Source organism: Manis pentadactyla, chromosome 3 (assembly GCF_030020395.1).
Source record: "Manis pentadactyla isolate mManPen7 chromosome 3, mManPen7.hap1, whole genome shotgun sequence".
NCBI classification, from domain to species: domain Eukaryota; kingdom Metazoa; phylum Chordata; class Mammalia; order Pholidota; family Manidae; genus Manis; species Manis pentadactyla.
The window spans coordinates 73,636,116-73,657,222 of NC_080021.1; the positions used below are offsets into that span (position 1 = coordinate 73,636,116).

Below are 21,107 nucleotides of genomic sequence, written 5' to 3' on the forward strand. Positions count from 1 at the left end.
TATATATGTACCAGTGAGTCTGAGGCACATTTTTTCGCATTTTTACATTGCTGAAATCAGGAGATATATTAGAATTAGTGATGCCATAGCAATGCATCATAATTTAATGCATTTTTATTTTCACAACATACATAAAAATATTGCTTTACAATGCATGGCACCTTAGATTCAATGAAAGATAGTATTAATAAAATATTTTGGCTAATGCATTCCTAAGATTTATTCACACCCAAGGACCACCTCTTTCATATAACTCTTTAATTCAGAGTCATCCATGTCGATGTTTTTTTTACATAATTATTATCAAGTGTGGCATCAAAATGCAGCATTTTTTGAGTCCATGAAATAATTAAGCCTCATTGGTTCTGAACACTAAGCCAGATTTACAATTAAGTAGAACTACTTCATATTAACATTGAGAATGTTAATAATTACATCTGATTAACCAATACCCCTGTATCTTGCCAGTGACCATCTGATTTATGCCCTCGAATGTTTGGTTGACAGGAGATAAAAATTTGCACCAATGGCAGCCTCTGTGAAAAACAGTTGGGCAGTTTCTCAAGTGGTTAAAGATAGAATTGCCATATAGACCGAAAGTCCACTCCTATGTATATATCCACAGGGCCTGAAAGCAAGGACTCGGACAGATACTTGCACACCAATGATTGTAACAATGTTATTCACAATAGCCAAAAGATAGAAGCAGCCCCAGTGTCCATGGACAGAAAAAATGGGAAAAGAAAAACCATTATATTTTATTCAGCTATAAAAAGTAATACAATTTTGATATACACTACAACATGAATGGACCATGAAAACATTATGTTAAGTAAAATAAGTCAGACAGAGAAGGACAAATATTGTATGATCCCACTTATAAAAGGTACTAGAATGGGCAAATTGATAGACAAGGAAATAGAATAGAGGTTATCAAGGTCTTGAGGGAGAGGAATTACTGGTTGATGGGTTTTGGTTGACGATAATGAAAAAGGTTTAGGTATAGATAGTTGTGAATGTATGTAATGCCATTTAATTGTACACACTTGAATGATTAAATGGATAAATCCTTTCTTATGAATTTGACACTATATAAAGAGCCCTGCCCAGTGCTCTGGGAGACATGGTAGCATGGCTGCAAGGCTGCAGGAGAGCAGAGCATAGATCTGCACAACTATTTTATCTCCAGACTGCATTCATTGTACCACACTTTAATCTCTGGATTTGCTTCCATGTCACTCACACTCCTTTGGCCAGTCTTCTTCATCCTGGCCCTTTTGATATGCGAAAGCAACATCTACTATGTCACAACTGTGACATGACTAAATAGCAGTTGGAGGAAGCCATTTAGTTATACACATCCTAACTTCAGAGATGTAAACTATGTGGAAAAATGTGTACCTCAGTAGCAATGAAGTGAAGCTCAGGGACTTGGGATAAAGTTAAGGTGTCATTGTTTTAAGGTCATATAAGGACAGTAATCACAATAGACTACATGTCTCAAAATCAAGAATATATGTGAGCATTTTGGCACTTTGAAGAAAAATATATATTATGAATCTATCTAACAATGTAAAGATCTTGAATAAACAAAAGAATGCTCATTATCTTAAATCTCTGTTTACCTACAACATGCTTTCACATATGTCATCACATTTGATATGATCCTCGCAACATCCCCATGAGGTAATAGAAGGAACCCCACTCAGAGAGGAAGAAACTGAGCCTCATAGCTAGGCACTTTCTTAGAGTCCCACATCTGATGAGAAACAGGATTGTACTCCAACTCTGGTCTGATCCTAAAGCCCAGGGCTTTTGGCTTTACCACAGGAAAGACTGTGTCATCTGTTATCACTGAATATGAGAACCAGTGTGGGATTTGCCTCTGAGTCCAGATGAGCTTAAATTGTGCCCTTTAGAAAGGAGAGTTATTCTAGGGTTCATTCGCAGCTGCTGGACTTGAAATGTAATCAGGGTCAAATACCATGTCCCAGAGGAGAGGTCTAAATGAACATTCCTAACATGCCAGAGGCTCAGGTACACAAATACATGACGCCTGTATTGGGTCTAGTTATCTTACCAGCACTCAAGAGCTGAGTGGCATCAAGTTTCATAACAATGACTAACCTTTTGAGACCCAGTTTCCTCATTTCTAAATAGGAGTAAGATTATCCACATTGCAACACTCTTGTGAAATTAGAGATAATGTATGTAAAATATCTAACACAGTATCTTGCAAAATGGTAGGTATTAGTAATATTCAATATTTACACAATGTCTTGGTTTTTGTTTTGTCACTCATAATGATAGCTACATTGACCCAATCAGTCAATGCTATATTGAAATAATCTGGTTTCCACAATTTAAATACATATGAAAAATAATTGCACTTTTGAGGCATCAGGATATGGTGGCTGAGTGTATGAACTCTTAATTATAAACAACCTTAACTGGACTGATTACTAGCTGTGTGATTATTAAGCAAGTTGCTTAACTTCTCTGTTCCTTAGTTTCCTCATTTCTAATATTGGCGTAATAGACTCTGTCTTGTAGCACTGTGGCAAAAATTAAATGAATTAGTATTTGTAAAGAGCTGAGAATGTTGCGTGACACATGATAGGGGTGTATAAGTCTTCGCTTAACACATGTCATTTTCAAATGAATGATTGACAGCAATTTGTAGAATAACATTTCTAACAAGGGGAGCAATTTTTACTTTTAGTAATCCACATGCTTCTTAATGCACAGCTAAATAATGGTGTGCATCATTCAAAAATGGACAATTAAGTACTGAGTTTACACATTAAATAACTACCTAGTTCACAGATGTGAGGATCCTAGATTGAGAGAAATGCTAAGTCCTCTTGAAGACATTTACTGTTCATATCAGGTATATAATATGACCATTTGCCCTCAGTCAAGCCCAGAGGGACCTGCAGCCATTTATCAGAATAACAGTAATGGAGAAAGAGAAACACTCAGAGCTTTTGAGGGCTACCATATGTTATGAAGCTAATCCCCAGAGTCCCAAATTGCCACTAGGGTCTCCAGTCATAATGGGCTTATGGAGATCAAGTGATAGATCAGATCTTGACCTGAGTTTATTTTACAATTGATCTGATGGATAGAAGACTGATACTATGGTCATTTCCTCACTCACAGATTGTGTAATGGGAATAAGCATATTTGCCATTTGGCAGAATCCCCAAACTGATTATGACCCATGGAGTAAGTGCTATTTTAGTAGAAAGAGTCAAATAGAGGCCCTTGAAAACTGACCACCTCACTCTCCCTCCATGGTACTTCCATTCTTGTGCTATCTCCAAGGTAGTTAACCAGAAGCATTACCTTACCTCTGGGTGACTATGGGTGTGGGGCTCTGTAACTGGCTCCTTTAGTTTCGAAAGCCAAATGGGTCTTAGTCATGACTGTGAATCATTACAAACTCAATCAGGTGTTGGTACCAATTATAGCTTGGGTTAGATGTGGTTGAATGGAGCAAAGAAACACAGGGCTAGTCTCCAATTTCTCTCAGTGAAGACCGTCAGAAGCAGTTTGCCTTTCTGTGGCCAGGATTGTGATCTTACTATAAGGGCCATGCAAACTCTTCTGCTTTCTTGTACACTGTAGCCCAGAGGCCCTGATCATCTTCATGTGTTGCACTGGTTAGTCAGAGTTCTGACCAGAAGGAGATGGCGCACTCGCATTGGAGAGTTTGGGATAGTTTAGTGAAGGGACTATTTACAACAGAGAAGGGATGGGAAACACAAAGTCATTACCACCCTCAGATTTTGAACTGGGTTGAAAGGTGTCTGCCCAAAATTCATGGCCTTCCCAGAACAAATGATGTGAACTTATTTGGAAAAAGGAGCATTATAGGTATAATTAAGTTAACATGAGGTCATACTTGATTATGGCAGACTCTAACTCGATATGACTGTGTCCTTATAAGAACAAAAAATAGATACACAAACACAGATACCTAGGGGAGATGCCATGTGAAGATGGAGACAGGGACTGGAGGGCTACTGCCATAAACCAAGGAATGACAAGGATCGCGGCAAGGACCTGAAGCTAGGAAGAGATATGGAACAGATTCTTCCTCAAAGCCTCCAAAAAAGGAACCAGTACTGCCTACATTTTGATTTTGGACTTCTGCCTCCAGAACTGTGAGAATAAATTTCCGTTATTTAATCCACCTGCTTGTGGAACTTGTTATAGCAGTGGTAGCTAACTACTACAGACTGGAGTGTCAAAGAGTGCACAGTTACGGAAACTCAGAGAGAATAGCTGTATTGGGAAAGAGAGCTGCCTAAAAGGCATGGTGGGCTTCAACTGAGGGATACAGCTGTCCAAAGAAAGCCTTGACCTCATACTCTCCCTGTCTCTGGTCAGTGCCTGGCATTGGCCAAACACAGTTGGGAGCCAGAGGGCAAGGGGCAAACTGAGGAAATCAATCAATCAGCACACAGAATGGGAGAGAAGAGTGGAAGATGCATCTGAAGTGAAAACAGAAAATCTTCAGCATGCTGGTCTGTTACACTGTTATGTGTTAAGTGGGCCTGGTGAACCCGACATAGCCAACAAATGGTTTCATAAGAATGCTGTTCTCCAGAGGTAGGAGAGAAACCTCACGTTAGTTCAGGTGCTGTCACACTGATGATATTTCTAGCCTGGGCATGTTGAGATACTTCCCTCCTAAGGGAGCAATAAGTTCCTACACTTGCAAAGGAAGAGGCTCGAAGTTTGGTTGGGCCCTTTGGATTTTGGAGGCCACCTGTGACCTCATTTAAGCAGGTTGCTGCAGTCCAGTTAGTATTCAGCTATCAGGCTGCCAGTGTTGAATGGGGCTCAAAGTAACAAGACCCTTTGCATTCAGTCCAGGCGACAGTGCCAGCTGTCCTGCTGTTTGAGCTTTATGACTGACAGTGGAGCTGGAAATGTTTATGGTAAACAGAGATGCTCCCTTAGGAGAATCGCAGGAGTGACCTCTAGGGTTTATAGTAAAGCCATGCCTTGTTCTGCTTACCCCTGTTGGTTTCTTGCCCACTCTGCTAAATAGTCCCCTTCTTCAAACTCCAGGCAACCATTCCTTCTGAGGGTGCCTTCTGTTTTCCACTGAGACAATTTCTCAGATACTGTTAAGTGAAGAAAGTAAGACATAAAAAGCATTTATGTTATGCTATCTTTTGTGTAACTTGCTATACATATTTGCTTTTAGTTTCATATAGAGAAAATAGAAGCATTAACCAATCCTAAAAGATGGTGAAGGAAAGAGCAGAGCAGGAGTTGGGGGAACAGATACAAAAATACAGCTTCTCTGAGTGTACCTTCATTTATATTTCTTGACTCTGAAACTGGTTAATGTTTTACTTAATTAAAAATCAAAGTTAAATTACAAAAAAGGGGAAGAAAGCCCTCAAAGCTGAAAAAAAAAAGGTGGGCTAGAGGGACAAATAAACTTACGTATCGAATTGGTTGCATAACCCCTACAAAGAAAAGGATTCCTTCAAGTGAATTTAAAACACTGTATTTTGACTATATATCCATAATAAGATATTGTTAGGTTTTTTTTAATATTCATCTTTATCAATTTTATCCTGAGTGTGCACACGAGGTGTTGTAGGTCAGAGACAGAGTTCCTACTTAATACTTTGAAGTCAGTAATTAATGGGGTAGTCTACCTTGCCCTAGTCCTTGACCTCAGGGCGAATAGATGTGAACTAAAGGGAACTTTTCCTACATGAGTTGCCAAACTCTGAATAGGAGAGTATTTAGGAAAATGATTTTTCTCTGCATATAAAGGAGCAAGAGGCAGCTGTCTTCCTCTGTTCTTAAAACAGTCTCCTCCTTGCCTACCTCCATACCTTTGGTATGCAAATAAAATCTCTCCATCAGCTATAGATCCACTAGTCTCTGTGGACTTTCAGCTGTTACCATTTACACTATTTTTTTTTAACCATTTTTTTTTAATTGAAGGGTAGTTGACACACAGTATTACATTAGTTTGAGGTGTACAACACAGTGATTCAACATTTATATACATGATAATTCTAAGTACCAGCTATTTCCATACCAAGTTGTTACAATATTTTGGCTATATTCCTTATGCTATACATTATATCCCGGTTACTTATTTATTTTACAATTGGAAGTGTGTATATATATATATATATATATATATATATATATATATATATATATATATATAGTGAGGGCATCTCTCATATTTATTGATCAAATGGTTGTTAACAACAATAAAATTCTGTATAGGGGAGTCAATGCTCAATGCACAATCATTAATCCACCCCAAGCCTAATGTTCGTCAGTCTCCAATCTTCTGAAGCATAACCAACAAGTTCTTACATGGAGAACAAATTCTTACATAATGAATAAGTTACATGGTGAACATTACAGGGCAGTTATCACAGAAGCTTTTGGTTTTGCTCATGCATTATGAACTATAAACAGTCAGTTCAAATATGAATACTCATTTGATTTTTATACTTGATTTATATGTGGATACCACATTTCTCTCTTTATTATTATTATTTTAAATAAAATGCTGAAGTGGTAGGTAGATACAAGATAAAGGTAGAAAACATAGTGTAGTGTTGTAAGAGAGCAAATGTAGATGATCAGGTGTGTGCCTGTAGACTATGTGTTAATTCAAGCTAGACAAGGGCCATAAAACATCCACGTATGCAGAAGATTTCTCTCAGAACAGGGGGGGGGAGGTTCTATGCCTCACCTCTGTTGATCCCCCTTTTTCTCACCTGATGGCCCCCCTGCGACTGTGCCTGTCTTAGGTTGTTCCTCCCTTGAGGAATCTTACCCGTCTCTGGCTAACCAGTCATCTTCCGGGACCATACAGGGAAATGTTAAGTTGTTAAGTGAGAGAGAAGCCTTATTGTTTGAAATGGTTAGCTTTTTACTTCTTTGCATATTTATGCCCTGTGGCTTCTATGCCCAGCATTTGTCTTGAGGTATCTTTACCACTTGGAAGAATTATGATACTCGGTAAATTCGATATGAGGCACGAATTCTATTTAAGGGTTGTAGTTAGGAAGGAAGAAGAAAAGCTATAGAAGTAGCAGGCAGAAGAAAACATGGGAAGATTGATTATTTCTTTGACATATCTTCTTGTAGAGTAACTTCAGCAAGTATAGGTTTTAAACTACTAATTAAATTGCGCACACACATTAACATAATAGGAGTACAGTTATGTAACCAAAGCATACCTGTAATTACCAGCCATCTCCAGTGAAACCAAGAAAACCAGTTAGGCACCTTAGGCATTTGTGAAAACTTATCTATGATATGGTGGATATTGTCCAACTGAACTTGAACAGTCTGAGATAAATCAGACAAATTAAAACAATCCATTCCTGGGGACTGTTCACATCCCATATGTTCTTTTAACAGTAAATAGTCTGTAGTTGTAAGATTTTGGAGAGCTACAATTTGCACTTCTCCTAATTCTTGGTTGAGTTCCAACAGTATAGATCCAGTCAAATTTGTTGTTTTACTGTATGCATAGGCCAGCTTAGATATCTCCTTCTTCATTCCCATGGCAAGTCCAGGAACTGGTGGGATGAGTGCATCTACAGCTGTAGCAGTGCGTGGATCTTTGTTGGGGTTTTTTGATGATCATCTTCTGGCATGAGTCTTCCAGAGAGTGCTGATGTTGGAAGTTCTTTTTCATATCGTATCTTAGTTCATTTTCGGGGTAGCCCAATTAAGCTTTGATCCTCTGTATAAACACAAACAGACCCTTTGCCTACACTTTTATATGCCCTTTATATCATTGTGTAGAACTCATTGGAGGTCACCACACAGGAACTTCTTTTTTTATCATTAATCTACACTTACATGACGAATATTTTGTTTACTAGGCTCTCCCCTATACCAGGTCCCCCCTATATACCCCTTTACAGTCACTGTCCATCAGGGTAGCAAAATGTTGTAGAATCACTACTTGTCTTCTCTGTGTTGTACAGCCCTCCCCTTTCTCCCACCCCCCCATGCATGCTAATCTTAATACCTACCTTTTTCTCCCACCCATCCTCCCCAGTCCCTTTCCCTTTGGTACCTGTTAGTCCATTCTTGAGTTCTGTGGTTCTGCTGCTGTTTTGTTCCTTCAGTTTTTCCTTTGTTCTTATACTCCACAGATGAGTGAAATCATTTGGTATTTCTCTTTCTCCACTTGGCTTGTTTCACTGAGCATAATACCCTCCAGCTCCATCCATGTTGCTGCAAATGGTAGGATTTGCCCTTTTCTTATGGCTGAGTAGTATTCCATTGTGTATATGTACCACATCTTCTTTATCCATTCTTCTATCGATGGACATTTAGGTTGCTTCCAATTCTTGGCTATTGTAAATAGTGCTGCGATAAATATAGGGGTGCATCTGTCTTTCTCAAACTTGATTGCTGCATTCTTAGGGTAAATTCCTAGGAGTGCAATTCCTGGGGTCAAATGGTAAGTCTGTTTTGAGCATTTTGATGTACCTCCATACTGCTTTCCACAATGGTTGAACTAATTTACATTCCCATCAGCAGTGTAGGAGGGTTCCCCTTTCTCCACAGCCTCGCCAACATTTGTTGTTGTTTGTCTTTTGGATGGCAGCCATCCTTACTGGTGTGAGGTGATACCTCATTGTAGTTTTAATTTGCATTTCTCTGTTAATTAGCAATGTGGAGCATCTTTTCATGTGTCTGTTGGCCATCTGTATTTCTTTTTTGGAAAACCGTCTGTTCAGTTCCTTTGCCCATTTTTTTATTGGGTTATTTGTTTTTTGTTTGTTGAGGCATGTGAGCTCTTTATATATTCTGGATGTCAAGCCTTTATTGGATGTGTCATTTTCAAATATATTTTCCCATACTGTAGGGTTCCTTTTTGTTCTATTGATGGTGTCTTTTGCTCTACAGAAGCTTTTCAGCTTAATATAGTCCCACTTGTTCATTTTTGCTGTTGTTTTCCTTGCCCAGGGAGATATGTTCAAGAAGAGGTCACTCATGTTTATGTCTAAGAGGTTTTTGCCTGTTTTTTCCCAAGAGTTTAATGGTTTCATGACTTACATTCAGATCTTTGATCCATTTTGAGTTTACTTTTGTATATGGGGTTAGACAATGGTCCAGTTTCATTCTCCTACATGTAGCTGTCCAGTTTTGCCAGCACCATCTGTTGTAGAGACTGTCATTTCTCCATTGTATGTTCATGGCTTCTTTATCAAATATTAATTAACCATATATGTCTGGGTTAATGTCTGGATTCTCTAGTCTGTTCTATTGGTCTGTGGCTCTGTTCTTGTGCCAGTAACAAATTGTCTTGATTACTATAGCTTTATAGTAGAGCTTGAAATTGGGGAGTGAGATCCCCCCTACTTTATTCTTCTTTCTCAGGATTGCTTTTGCTATTCGGGGTCTTTGGTGTTTCCATACGAATTTTTGAATTATTTGTTCCAGTTCATTGAAGAATGTTGCTGGTAATTTGATAGGGATTGCATCAAATCTGTATATTGCTTTGGGCAGGATGGCCATTTTGACGATATTAATTCTTCCTAGCCAAGAGCATGGGATGAGTTTCCATTTGTTAGTGTCCCCTTTAATTTCTCTTAAGAGTGACTTGTAGTTTTCAGAGTATAGGTCACTCACTTCTTTGGTTAGATTTATTCCTAGGTATTTTATTCTTTTTGATGCAATTGTGTATGGAATTGTTTTCCTGATTTCTCTTTCTATTGGTTCATTGTTAGTGTATAGGAAAGCCACAGATTTCTGTGTGTTAATTTTGTATCCTGCAACTTTGCTGTATTTCAATATCAGTTCTAGTAGTTTTGGGGTGGAATCTTTGGGGTTTTTTATGTACAATATCACATCATCTGCAAATAGTGACAGTTTAACTTCTTCTTTACCAATCTGGATTCCTTGTATTTCTTTGTTTTGTCTGATTGCCATGGCTAGGACCTCCAGTACCATATTAAATAGCAGTGGGGGAGTGGGCATCACTGTCTAGTTCCCGATTGCAGAGGGAAAGCTTTCAGCTTCTCGCTGTTCAATATTATGTTGGCTGTGGGTTTATGATATGTGGCCTTTATTATGTTGAGGTACTTGCCCTCTATTCCCATTTTGCTGAAAGTTTTTATCATGAATGGATGTTGAATTTTGTCAAATGTTTTTTCAGCATCTATGGAGATGATTATGTGTTTTTTGTCTTTCTTTTTGTTGATGTGGTGGATGATGTTGATGGACTTTTGAATGTTGTACCATCCTTGCATCCCTGGGATGAATCCCACTTGGTCATGGTGTATGATCCTTTTGATATACTTTTTGTATTCAGTTTGCTAATATTTTATTAAGTATTTTTGCATCTACATTCATCAGGGATATTGGTCTGTAATTTTCTTTTTTGGCGGGGTCTTTGCCTGGTTTTGGTATTAGGGTGATGTTGGCTTCATAGAATGAGTTTGGGAGTATCCCCTCCTCCTCTATTTTTGGGAAACTTAAGGAGAATGGGTATTATGTCTTCTCTGTGTGTCTGATAAAATTCCGAGGTAAATCCGTCTGGTCCAGGTGTTTTGCTCTTGGGTAGTTTTTTGATTACCGTTTCTATTTCTTTGCTCGTAATTGGCTTGTTTAACTTTTGTGTTTCTTCCTTGGTCAGTCTTGGAAGGTTGTATTTTTCTAGGAAGTTGTCCATTTCTTCTAGGTTTTCCAGCTTGTTGGCATATAGGTTTTCATAGTAGTCTTTAATAATTCTTTGTATTTCTGTGGAGTCTGTCGTGATTTATCCATTCTCATTTGTGATTCTGTTGATTTCTGTTGATTCTCTTTTTCTCTTAATAAGTTTGGCTAGAGGCTTATCTATTTTGTTTATTTTCTCAAAGAACCAGCTCTTGATTTCATTGATTTTTGCTATTGTTTTATTCTTTTCAATTTTGTTTATTTCTTCTCTGATCTTTATTATGTCCCTCCTTCTGCTGACTTTAGGCCTCATTTGTTCTTCTTTTTCCAATTTCGATAATTGTGATGTTAGACTATTCATTTGGAATTGTTCTTGTTTCTTCAAGTGTGCCTGGATCGCTATATACTTTCCTCTTTAGTCTGCTTTTCCTGCGTCCCACAGAAGTTGGGGCTTTGTGTTATTGTCATTTGTTTCTATATATTCCTTGATCTCTATTTTAATTTGTTTGTTGATCCATTGATTATTTAGGAGCATGTTGTTAAGCCTCCATGTGTTTGTGAGCCTTTTTGTTTTCTTTGTAGAATTTATTTCTAGTTTTATACCTTTGTGGTCTGAAAAGTTGTTTGGTAGAATTTCAATATTTTGGATTTTGCTGAGGCTCTTTTTGTGGGCTAGTATGTGGTCTATTCTGGAGAATGTTCCATGTGCACTTGAGAAGAATGTATACCCTGTTGCTTTTGGATGTAGAGTTCTATAGATGTCTATTAGGTCCATCTGCTCTACTGGGTTGTTCAGTGCTTCCGTGTCCTTACTTATTTTCTGCCCAGTGGATCTATCCTTTGGGGTGAGTGGTGTGTTGAAGTCTCCTAGAATGAATGCATTGCAGTCTATTTCCCCCTTTAGTTCTGTTAGTATTTGTTTCACATATGCTGGTGCTCCTGTGTTGGGTGCATATATATTTAGAATGGTTATATCCTCTTGTTTGACTGAGCCCTTTATCATTATGTAGTGTCCTTCTTTATCTCTTGTTACTTTGTTTGTTTTGAAGTCTATTTTGTCTGATATTTGTACTGCAACCCGTGCTTTCTTCTCACTGTTGTTTGCCTGAAATATGTTTTTCCATCCCTTGACTTTTAGTCTGTACATGTCTTTGGGTTTGAGGTGAGTTTCTTGCAAGCAGCATATAGATGGGTCTTGCTTTTTTTATCCATTCTATTACTCTGTGTCTTTTGATTGGTGCATTAAGTCCATTTACATTTAGCGTGACTATTGAAAGATATGAACTTATTGCCATTGCAGGCTTTAAATTCGTGGTTACCAAAGGTTAAAGGTTAGCCTCTTTAGTATCTTAGTGCCTAACTTAGCTCGCTTATTGAGCTGTTATGTACACTATCTGGAGATTCTTTTCTTCTCTCCCTTCTTATTCCTCCTCCTCCACTCTTCGTACGTTGGGTGTTTTGTGCTGTGCTCTTTCTAGGAGTGCTCCCATCTAGAGCAGTCCCTGTAAGATGTCCTGTAGAGGTGGTTTGTGGGAAGTAAATTCCCTCAGCTTTTGATTGTCTGGGAATTGTTTAATCCCACCATCATATTTGAATGATAGTCGTGCTGGTTACAGTATCCTTGGTTCAAGGCCCTTCTGTTTCATTGCATTTAATATATCATGCCATTGTCTTCTGGCCTGTAGGGTTTCTGTCGAGAAGTCTGATGTTAGCCTGATGGGTTTTCCTTTATAGGTGACCTTTTTCTCTCTAGCTGCCTTTAAAACTCTTTCCTTGTCCTTGATCTTTGCCATTTTAATTATTATGTGTCTTGGTGTTGTCCTCCTTGGATCCTTTCTGTTGGGGGTTCTGTGTATTTCCGTGGTCTGTTCGATTATTTCCTCCCCCAGTTTGGGGAAGTTTTCAGCAATTATTTCTTCCAAGATACTTTCCGTCCCTTTTCCTCTCTCTTCTTCTTCTGGTACCCCTATAATATGGATATTGTTCCTTTTGGATTGGTCACACGGTTCTCTTAAGATTGTTTTATTCCTGTAGATCCTTTTATCTCTCTCTATGTCAGCTTCTATGCATTCCTGTTCTCTGGTTTCAATTCCATCAATGGCCTCTTGCATCTTATCCATTCTGCTTATAAACCCTTCCAGAGTTTGTTTCATTTCTGTAATCTCCTTTCTGGCATCTGTGATCTCCCTCTGGACTTCATCCCATATCTCTTGCGTATTTCTCTGCATCTCTGTCAGCATGTTTATGATTCTTATTTTGAATTCTTTGTCAGGAAGACTGGTTAGGTCTGTCTCCTTCTCTGGTGTTGTCTCTGTGATCTTGGTTTGCCTGTAATTTTGCCTTTTCATGGTGATAGAAATAGTTTGCAGAGCTGGGACGATTGATGGCTGGAAGAACTTCCCTTCTTGTTGCTTTCTGGCCTTTGTCTCCTGGGAGAACAGCGACCTCTAGTGGCTTGTGCTGGGCAGCTGCGCGTAGACAGGGCTTTGGATTCCTGCCCGGCTGTCATGGAGTTTATCTCTGCTGTTTCTGTGGGCGTGGCCTGGCTCCGGCTGCTGCTCCAAAGTGGTGGATTGCATTGGAGGGGGAGTGGCTGGGGAGCGGGGGGCTATTTATCTCCGTAAGGGGCCTCCGTGCTCCCTGCAGCCCAGGGGATTAGGGTGCCCAGAGATCCCCGGATTCCCTACCTCTGGACTAAGTGTCCCTCCCTGCCCCTTTAAGACTTCCAAAAAGCACCTGCCAAAACAAAACCGCGACCACAAAAAAAATAAAAAAAATAAAAAAATAAAGATAAATAAAAAATGGCCGCTCGTTTTTCTTTATTCTCCAGCGCCAGCCTCAGTCATCTGCTCACCGGTCTTGCTGCCCTCTTTCCCTAGTATTGGGGTCCCTATCCCTTTAAGACTTCCAAAAAGCGCTCTCCAAAACAAACCAGCAAAAAAAAAAAAAAGGCTGCTCGCTTTTGTTTGTTCTCCGGCGCAGGCCTCAGGCACCCACTCACTGTTCTTGCTGCCCTGTTTCCCTAGTATCCAGGGCCCCACGCACTCACGGTGTCTGCGCCGTGGTCCGGATGGCTGGGGCTGGGTGTTCAGCAGTCCTGGGCTCCGTCTCCCTCCCGCTCTGCCTGCTCTTCTCCCGCCGGGAGCTGGGGGGAGGGGCGCTCGGGTCCCGCCAGGCGGGGGCTTGTATCTTACCCCCTTCGCGAGGTGCTGGGTTCTCGCAGGTGTGGATGTGGTCTGGCTGTTGTCCTGTGTCCTCTGGTCTTAATTCTAGGAAGAGTTGTCTTTGTTATATGTTCATAGATATATGTGGTTTTGGGAGATTTCCGCTGCTCTACTCACTCCGCCATCTTGGCTCCACCCCCCTTTTTTTAACCATTTTTACTAGTTCTCAGACTTCTCCTTGAAATGTAAATTCCTAGGTTAGTCCTTCCAGTCTTCCTACATGGGGAAGTCTTCCTAACACTATGGGAACTTAACCCAAGAACTGAGATTTAGTTATTTCACTTTCTCCAGGAAATGAGAAGATTTACTATCCTCTCAAATCAGTGCAATTCACCAGACACATGAGTATATATCTAATTCTCATGGTATGTGAAGATGTTTCTGTGGGTCTTGGCCTTTTTATAGGATAATAGAGTAATCCAGGTAAATTTTATTCCCCCATAGACAAATTCTAAAAATAAAAGGTATCACAAAGAAAACTTTTACTGCATTCAATCATCTTATTTTTAGTGGTATTACTGAAACTGCCAATTTAAAATTACATGTAAATTATATGATTAAAAGAAGTAAGTAATTATGGTAATACCAACGTGTTGTAAGACTTTTAGTGTAAGAAAACAGGGATACAAATATAAAACCAAAGATGATTAGTAACAACATGTCCATCCTAAGTTTGATTTGGAAGAAGGTATGAACTCATGATCTATTTTCTCTTTAAAAAATATTTTTTTCTACTTCTCTCCACTTAAAGCACCTTGCAACTCTGACAATCCAGTAGGAATGAGTAAGAGTAGAAGCACTTACATGCCCTTCTAATCACTACCTGACCCCATTGGTAAATCAATATTCAGATTTCTAACAGATGGTAGTTCTGCCAGGTTTTAAGCTTGTTATCAATGGACCAATATAGCACAAACTCTTGTGTGCCTACCTTCTTTAATTCAGCCTGGTGTTGGAGAGTTGCTGTTATATGTGGTTTTAGTTCCTGCATTCTTGTTACATGTAGTGCTTGATGGTATGAATATACGACACTTTATCCCTCTTAGTGTCGATGGATATTGTTTCCAATTTGGGACATAACACAGAAATCCTATGAAAAAGTTTTTACACATCTTCTGTTAAACATATGTGTTTTACACATATACATACATATTTTGTAGTTCATGTGTTACACATATGTAGGAGTGAAACTGCTGCTCCTAGGGCATGAATAGTTTCAGATTTAGTATAAATTTCCAACCAGTTAATGAAAAGCATTTATCTTCCCTTTCCTATAAAAATGGAATTTTAAGTTAATAACATAGTTAATAAGGGAAAATTCCTATTTACAGGAAAATTTCCTTCTATGATATAAATTAGGAAACGACCATTTGCAATCCCTAAAAAAGTAATGTGCCTAAGCAAAGATTGTCATCAGCAAATGCTAAAACCACTGGGTAAAGGGGAAATAGAAAACTTTGAAATGTATGTATGCAAGTGAGAGCATCTAAATCAACTGATCTATGTTGGTTTACCAAGAGGGTGACAGCACAGATATTATGTAGGGCTCATGTGATGCAAAGAGACACCTCATGAAATATTCTTACCAAAGTAAGATTCAGCCTAAGTCTAATCAAACCTCTAGATCTAACTATCGTTTGTAGGAAATGTAGGAGAAAAGGAACTACTTCATAATACCACAAAGAAGGAATCCACTAAATCTAGAATGTGATAAATCCTAAGGGAAACTGATCTGGTTACCTCAACAAATTAATGATATTTTTACAAAAAAAATAAAAAAGGATGGCTATTCTTAACATTTAGGCTTATCAACAAAGCACAATGTATGAATTTATGTGGATCATAAGTCAAATAATTCAAAAGAGGTATTTTTGAAACAATCAGGGAAATTTGAATACAGGCTGGATATGAGATGACATTGTGGAATTGTTGCTAATTTTTTTAGGTGTGAAAAGTGGTATTATGGAAATGTAAAAGAAGAAAATAATGCACCTTAAAGTATTTACCAAAAAAATGATATGCTATGTAGGCATTCTTTAAAGTTATTTGCTTATAAAACAATATTGGCAAAATATCATTTGTTGCTGAAGCAGGATTCACTACTATTAGTATTCACTGCTATTGTATGTATGTTAGAAATTTTCCATAATAAATATTACTTTAAAATTTTTTAAATAAGCTTTCCCAAGTGATGTATGGGAAATATATGGGAAAACTTCAGTGGGAAACTATGCATTTTATAGACCCTAGATGACACCCTTGGATTATCTGATTTTTATTTAGAGTATTTTACAACTCTGTTAACTGTAGATAACTGATAGCATAGACAAATAATGCCTGGCTAAGAGCATGCAAATTCTGTCTTACTTGGTAGAGTTTCAATTGGTCTCCCTCCTTCACTGTGGAAGTTAGTTTTGCCTCTATTTGCATATTCATTTCAATTTTATTTATTCCATATAAGTGTGAGCTGTTTTGATTTCTCTTTTGAACCTATGTTATAACATCTTCCTGCTTCCTTGCTTACAAGTTAAGTGAAGTCTTTAACACATGTTCATTTTATTATCTGTATGAGAGTCATAATTTTATTCCTTTTCAAAAGTTCTCTCTTAAGCATGATAAATAATATTTATGTCTTTCTCATGAAGCTGAAAGCAAAATAAACTAATTGGTATATATACAAATTATTTTGTGTTGATGAGTAACTCATTGTTAAACAATTTCAGAGCAAACTGTAAGCTAGTTGTACAAATATTAACTAACTTTTCCTTCCATGTCTGTTTCTCATACCATTAGCTTCACAAACTCCCTTGGAATCTTTGTGCCAGAGGCCAGGGTGCATTTTCAGTAACCCTCAGAGCTCACCAGGGTAAAATATGAGTGAAGCAAATCTGAAAATACTTGAAAACAAAAACTGAGTAACATCTCCTGAAAACTTGTGTCAAGAATTCTAAAACTGCTACATAGATCCCAGATACACTGTTGAAAGACACAAGCATGGTGTGTATTATTTAACAAAAAGTCATCAAGTTTTATTGTGGAAGTCTCACCTTATATGTCTATTCCACCACTTCTCCAACTTTTTTTGTTTCTGTATCCTTAACAATCCACTCTTTTCTTCAACTGAACGAACTACAGATATTGAATTTTGTTACAGATCATTGCTACCACTGCCACTTTCTGAATATTTAGGAGCCTTACAGGCATCTGGGCTCCCTCAATCAATCAATCAGTAAATATTCTTTTGCATTCATTTTTTAAGAGTCTTAAAAATGCAGAAATAACAAATTTGGACTCCAACCCACCCATAGTTCATTTCCAAAAAAGGATACTAGAGCTAGCCCATGATCTCTCACGAAATTTCTGCCTAATTCAAACAAGCAGATGCTAAGGACTAAGAACAGGTAGAAAAATGTGTTGAAAAAAATTTGAAAGAAGAAAACATACTTTGCTCTCTCTTGTCAATTTAAGCACTTTAAACTACAAAGGAGACTGTTTCCTTTATAGTTTTATTATTTAGAGCTTTGGGTAAGGCTTTGCATGGTGTACCCCCTTTGACTATACCTCTTCCTCTTCCTCTTTCTCTTTTCTTCCTGATTTCTGCCTCTCTCCTTTATCTAGAAAACTTTTCCAATGCAGCCACTAATGTCAAGCTGCTGTTTCCCCAGTAGCATTTATCACCACCTCTCATACCATATTTTATTGTTTATTTATCTTGTTTATTGTCTTTCTCCCTCCACAGAATGAAAATTCCCCAAAGACAAGGGTTTTGTCTGTTTTGTTCACAGGTATACATTCCTTACCTAGAACAAAGTCTGGAAACAGGAGCAACTCAATAAATACAGTTGACCCTTGAATAACTAGGGAGGGTAGTTAGGGGCACCCACTCCCTGCACAGCTGAAAATGCATGTAACTTTTGGTTCCCCAAAAACTTATCTACTAATAGCCTACTGTTGACTGGAAGCTTTATTGATGACATAAACAGTCAGTTAACACGTTATTTTATATGTTACAATTATATATTGTATTCTTGCAATAAGGTAAGCTAGAGGAAAGAAAACATTTTTTTCAAACGTCACATGAAATGTTTTTTCAAATCTCCGAAAAAATTTTCCCATATGTTATTGAAAAATTGTAAGTGGACCTGTGTAGTGCAAACCAGTGTTGTTGAAGGGTCAACTGTATCCATGAAACAGCAGTCTCACCACCCTAACGGAGCTTCTTAGAAAAGCTTTGTTTTAATTTTTTTGTGCAATTCTAGCATTTACCTGGTGCATGGTATACTTCAGTGAGAATTAGTTTCATGCATTCCCTTTGGGGACAGCGTCAATTCTAGGATAGCTGCAACAGATAGATTTTTTAAAGAAAGCTGATTTAACAACATTTGTGGTTTCCACATCATTCCCCTGCTTCATCTCCATCACAGGTGTGTGTGTGTGTGTGTGTGTGTGTGTGTGTGTGTGTATAATTAGATGAGGTCATCTAAGGACTTGGCTGTCCATTGAGATACCAGACCTGGTGGTGGGTGGGGTGTAACAGAGGAAGTACATGATGTTCAGAATAACTTTTTTGGCACTTGCTATTTATTTGTATATGTCATCACCAGGGTACAGTGCCAAAAACTGAGAAGATGTGGCCTGGATAAGGAAGAAGGGGAGGGGGTAGTGAGTCAGTTAAGGTGGTATTATGGAATGTGTATTTAGAAACCTCACCTGTAATACAGTTTGAGGTGGGGAGTCAGTTTGGAGCCTTAATGGCAGCATCAAGGAGGGCGACTCAGGAGTGAGTCGGCCTCAGACGGAGGGAATGGTTGTTCTAAGGCTCTTCCCAGCTCAAAAAGGAAGGGAGGAAGAAAAGAGAGAGAGGGAGAATGGAAGGATGGAAGGATGGAAGGAAGGGAGGAAGGGAGGAAGGGAGGGAGGAAGAAAAGATAGAGAAAGGAAGGAAGAAAAAGAGTGAGAGAAAAGACAGGTAGCAGGGAAGAAAGAAAGAAAAGGAGGACGGTTGGAAGAGAGAGAGAAAAAGAGGAAAAAGTTCTCTGGCCGATTATTTTTAAAACATCCCAACTAATCGCGGTCAGTGTAGGCAAACAAGACACCTTCCCCTGGGCGGTGAACACCTGGACTTCCCTCGGTGGGGACAGGCGCGGGTGACCACCGAGTGCTTGCTTTCAGGAGGGGGAGCGCCGTGGGGACGCCGTGCGGATTCCTTTCCAAGGAGGCGGCCCCGGCGCACCCACTGGCCGGCCGCGGGGTCCGGGGGTGGGTGTGCGCTGGCAGCCGCCGCCCGAGGAGGGGCGGAGGGTGGCGCGGAGCCCGCGCTTTTCCGAGCAGCCAGTGATCGGCGGCCGCAGGCGCAGCGGCGGGCATGGCGGAGACGCGGCCGGGCCAGGCGGCCGGGCTGCAGCTCAGCTCGCTGCCCGACCACTCGCCGCTGCTGCAGCCGAGCCTGGCAGAGCTGCGGCGAAGGGCCCCGGAGGCGGGCGCCCCTCCCGCGCCGCTGCAGCTCACCGACTCCTTCCTGCTGCGGTTCCTGCGCGCCCGGGACTTCGACCTGGACCTGGCCTGGCGGGTAAGGAGGCCTCCAGCCGCGCCACCCCGAGGCTTCGCCCAGACGACGCGAAAGCCCAAGTTGTGGGACGCGCGACCGTGGGACGCGCCGCCGCGCACCTGGCGGCGGGCGTGTCTGCAGGTGTTCGTAGAAATCCCTCCCCGGTGCTTCCAAGTTTCTCTGGGTCGTGGAAAAGGGCCACCTGGAAAAAGCTGGTACACTCTGGGGTGATGGCCCGTTTGACCCCAAACCCTGGAACTCTGCCTTAGATGAGTCTCCCGACCTACACAATTTGGGGGAAATGCTTTTGCAGAAGGCCGGTGGTATAAACCATCCTAACAGCTGAAAAGTAGGAAGCTTTGATTTATCACATTTTAGTAGATAACTCCACGTGTGGAGGGGAAAATGAAATAGCCCTTAAAACTAAAGGTCTAAAGCCAAAGTCTAGCAAAATAGTGTTGTGAATAGTTAATACTGAAGTGTCAGGATTTTGAGCCGAAGGGTGGAGGATGAGGCCGTTCTTTTGTGAATGACCAGGTAAGTTAGCAGCTGGTAGACAGGAGGGGTGATAGGAAGACGGGAATCATAAAAGAGGGATGTAACCATGAATGCTGTCACCCTGGGCTCAATATCCTCATCCATAAAATAACGGGGAGAACGCGTACCCCACTGACCGGTTTCCATAACAGCTGAAAGGAACAAGATGTGCCCAGGACAGAGCCTAGCCTACGGCAAGCCCTCAGCAATTGGACCTGATCTAGTCCTTTCTCCAGGTGGCTTGCTCAGTGTTATGCTGCTCTTTGGGAGGCAGGGGAGGTATTAGAGTGCAGAATCCCAACTGCTCAGGATAAGGGTTTTTTGTTGTTGTTGTGGATAATTAATTTTTAATTGAAAAAGAATGTGGGTGGTAAAAATACTCATAATAGTAAAAGGGGCAAAGTAAATTTCTAAAAATTAACTTTCTAAAGGAAAAAATGTCCCACCCCAAACCTTGTTTGCCAGTCATCTGTCTAGAGGCATTTACTGTTAAATGTTGTTTGTTCATCTTTTCAGACATTGTGTTCACACAAACATATGGATGTGTTTTACATCTTGTCTTTTTTACCTGGTTTATCACAGAGATCAAACTATTACAGAATGTGTACATACATCGTATTATTTGGGGGCTATGTTCTATTCCATTTATTGTACTAAAGGTCAGCAGTCCCCTGTTACTGGACACAGGAGTGTCATCAGGTCAGTGGCAATGCTGCCATGCATGCTGTTCATTCCTTCATTCAATGACTAGTTTCTGAATTACAATTTGCCTGCAGTAGGGGAAAGGTGGTAAACAAGACAAATGGATTTTTTCCCATCACCAGTTGGATATTCTAGTACATATTTGTTCATATGTCTGTGCGAAAGTGTGAATATATCTTTATGGGATAAGTTGATCCTGCAAAGCCGCTGGATGGAGATGCACGTTTTCAGTGTTGAGGAATATAACAAATGTTCTCCACAGTGTTTCCGCTAATTTTATCACTTCTGTATTACATAATGATGCCTTTTGTTCCATATTATCACTTATACTGTGTTATTATGACCTGTGTGCCAGCCTGCTAAGTGAGGAATTGGTTCTCATTATTATCATAGTGTTCATTTGTTAATTACAA

The 21,107-nt window shown here is 39.7% G+C and overlaps 1 protein-coding gene across 8 annotated transcripts in view; it reads left to right on the forward strand.

Moving 5' to 3' along the window:
* The first annotated feature begins 18,872 nt into the window (after positions 1-18,872).
* TTPA (alpha tocopherol transfer protein) overlaps positions 18,873-21,107 on the forward strand; it is a 36,105-nt gene continuing 33,870 nt past the window's right edge. For 3 of the 8 annotated variants that reach the window (XR_008996302.1, XR_008996300.1, XR_008996301.1), the window contains exon 1: positions 18,874-19,476. Coding sequence is in view for 4 of the 8 variants with exons in the window: in XM_057498034.1 (XP_057354017.1) it covers positions 19,273-19,476 (204 nt within the window). In the remaining 4 variants the exon portion in view is untranslated. Of the gene's footprint in view, positions 19,477-21,107 lie in introns of all 8 variants that reach the window. The other 5 variants (XR_008996299.1, XM_036907516.2, XM_057498034.1 and 2 more) reach the window with 4 other exon arrangements.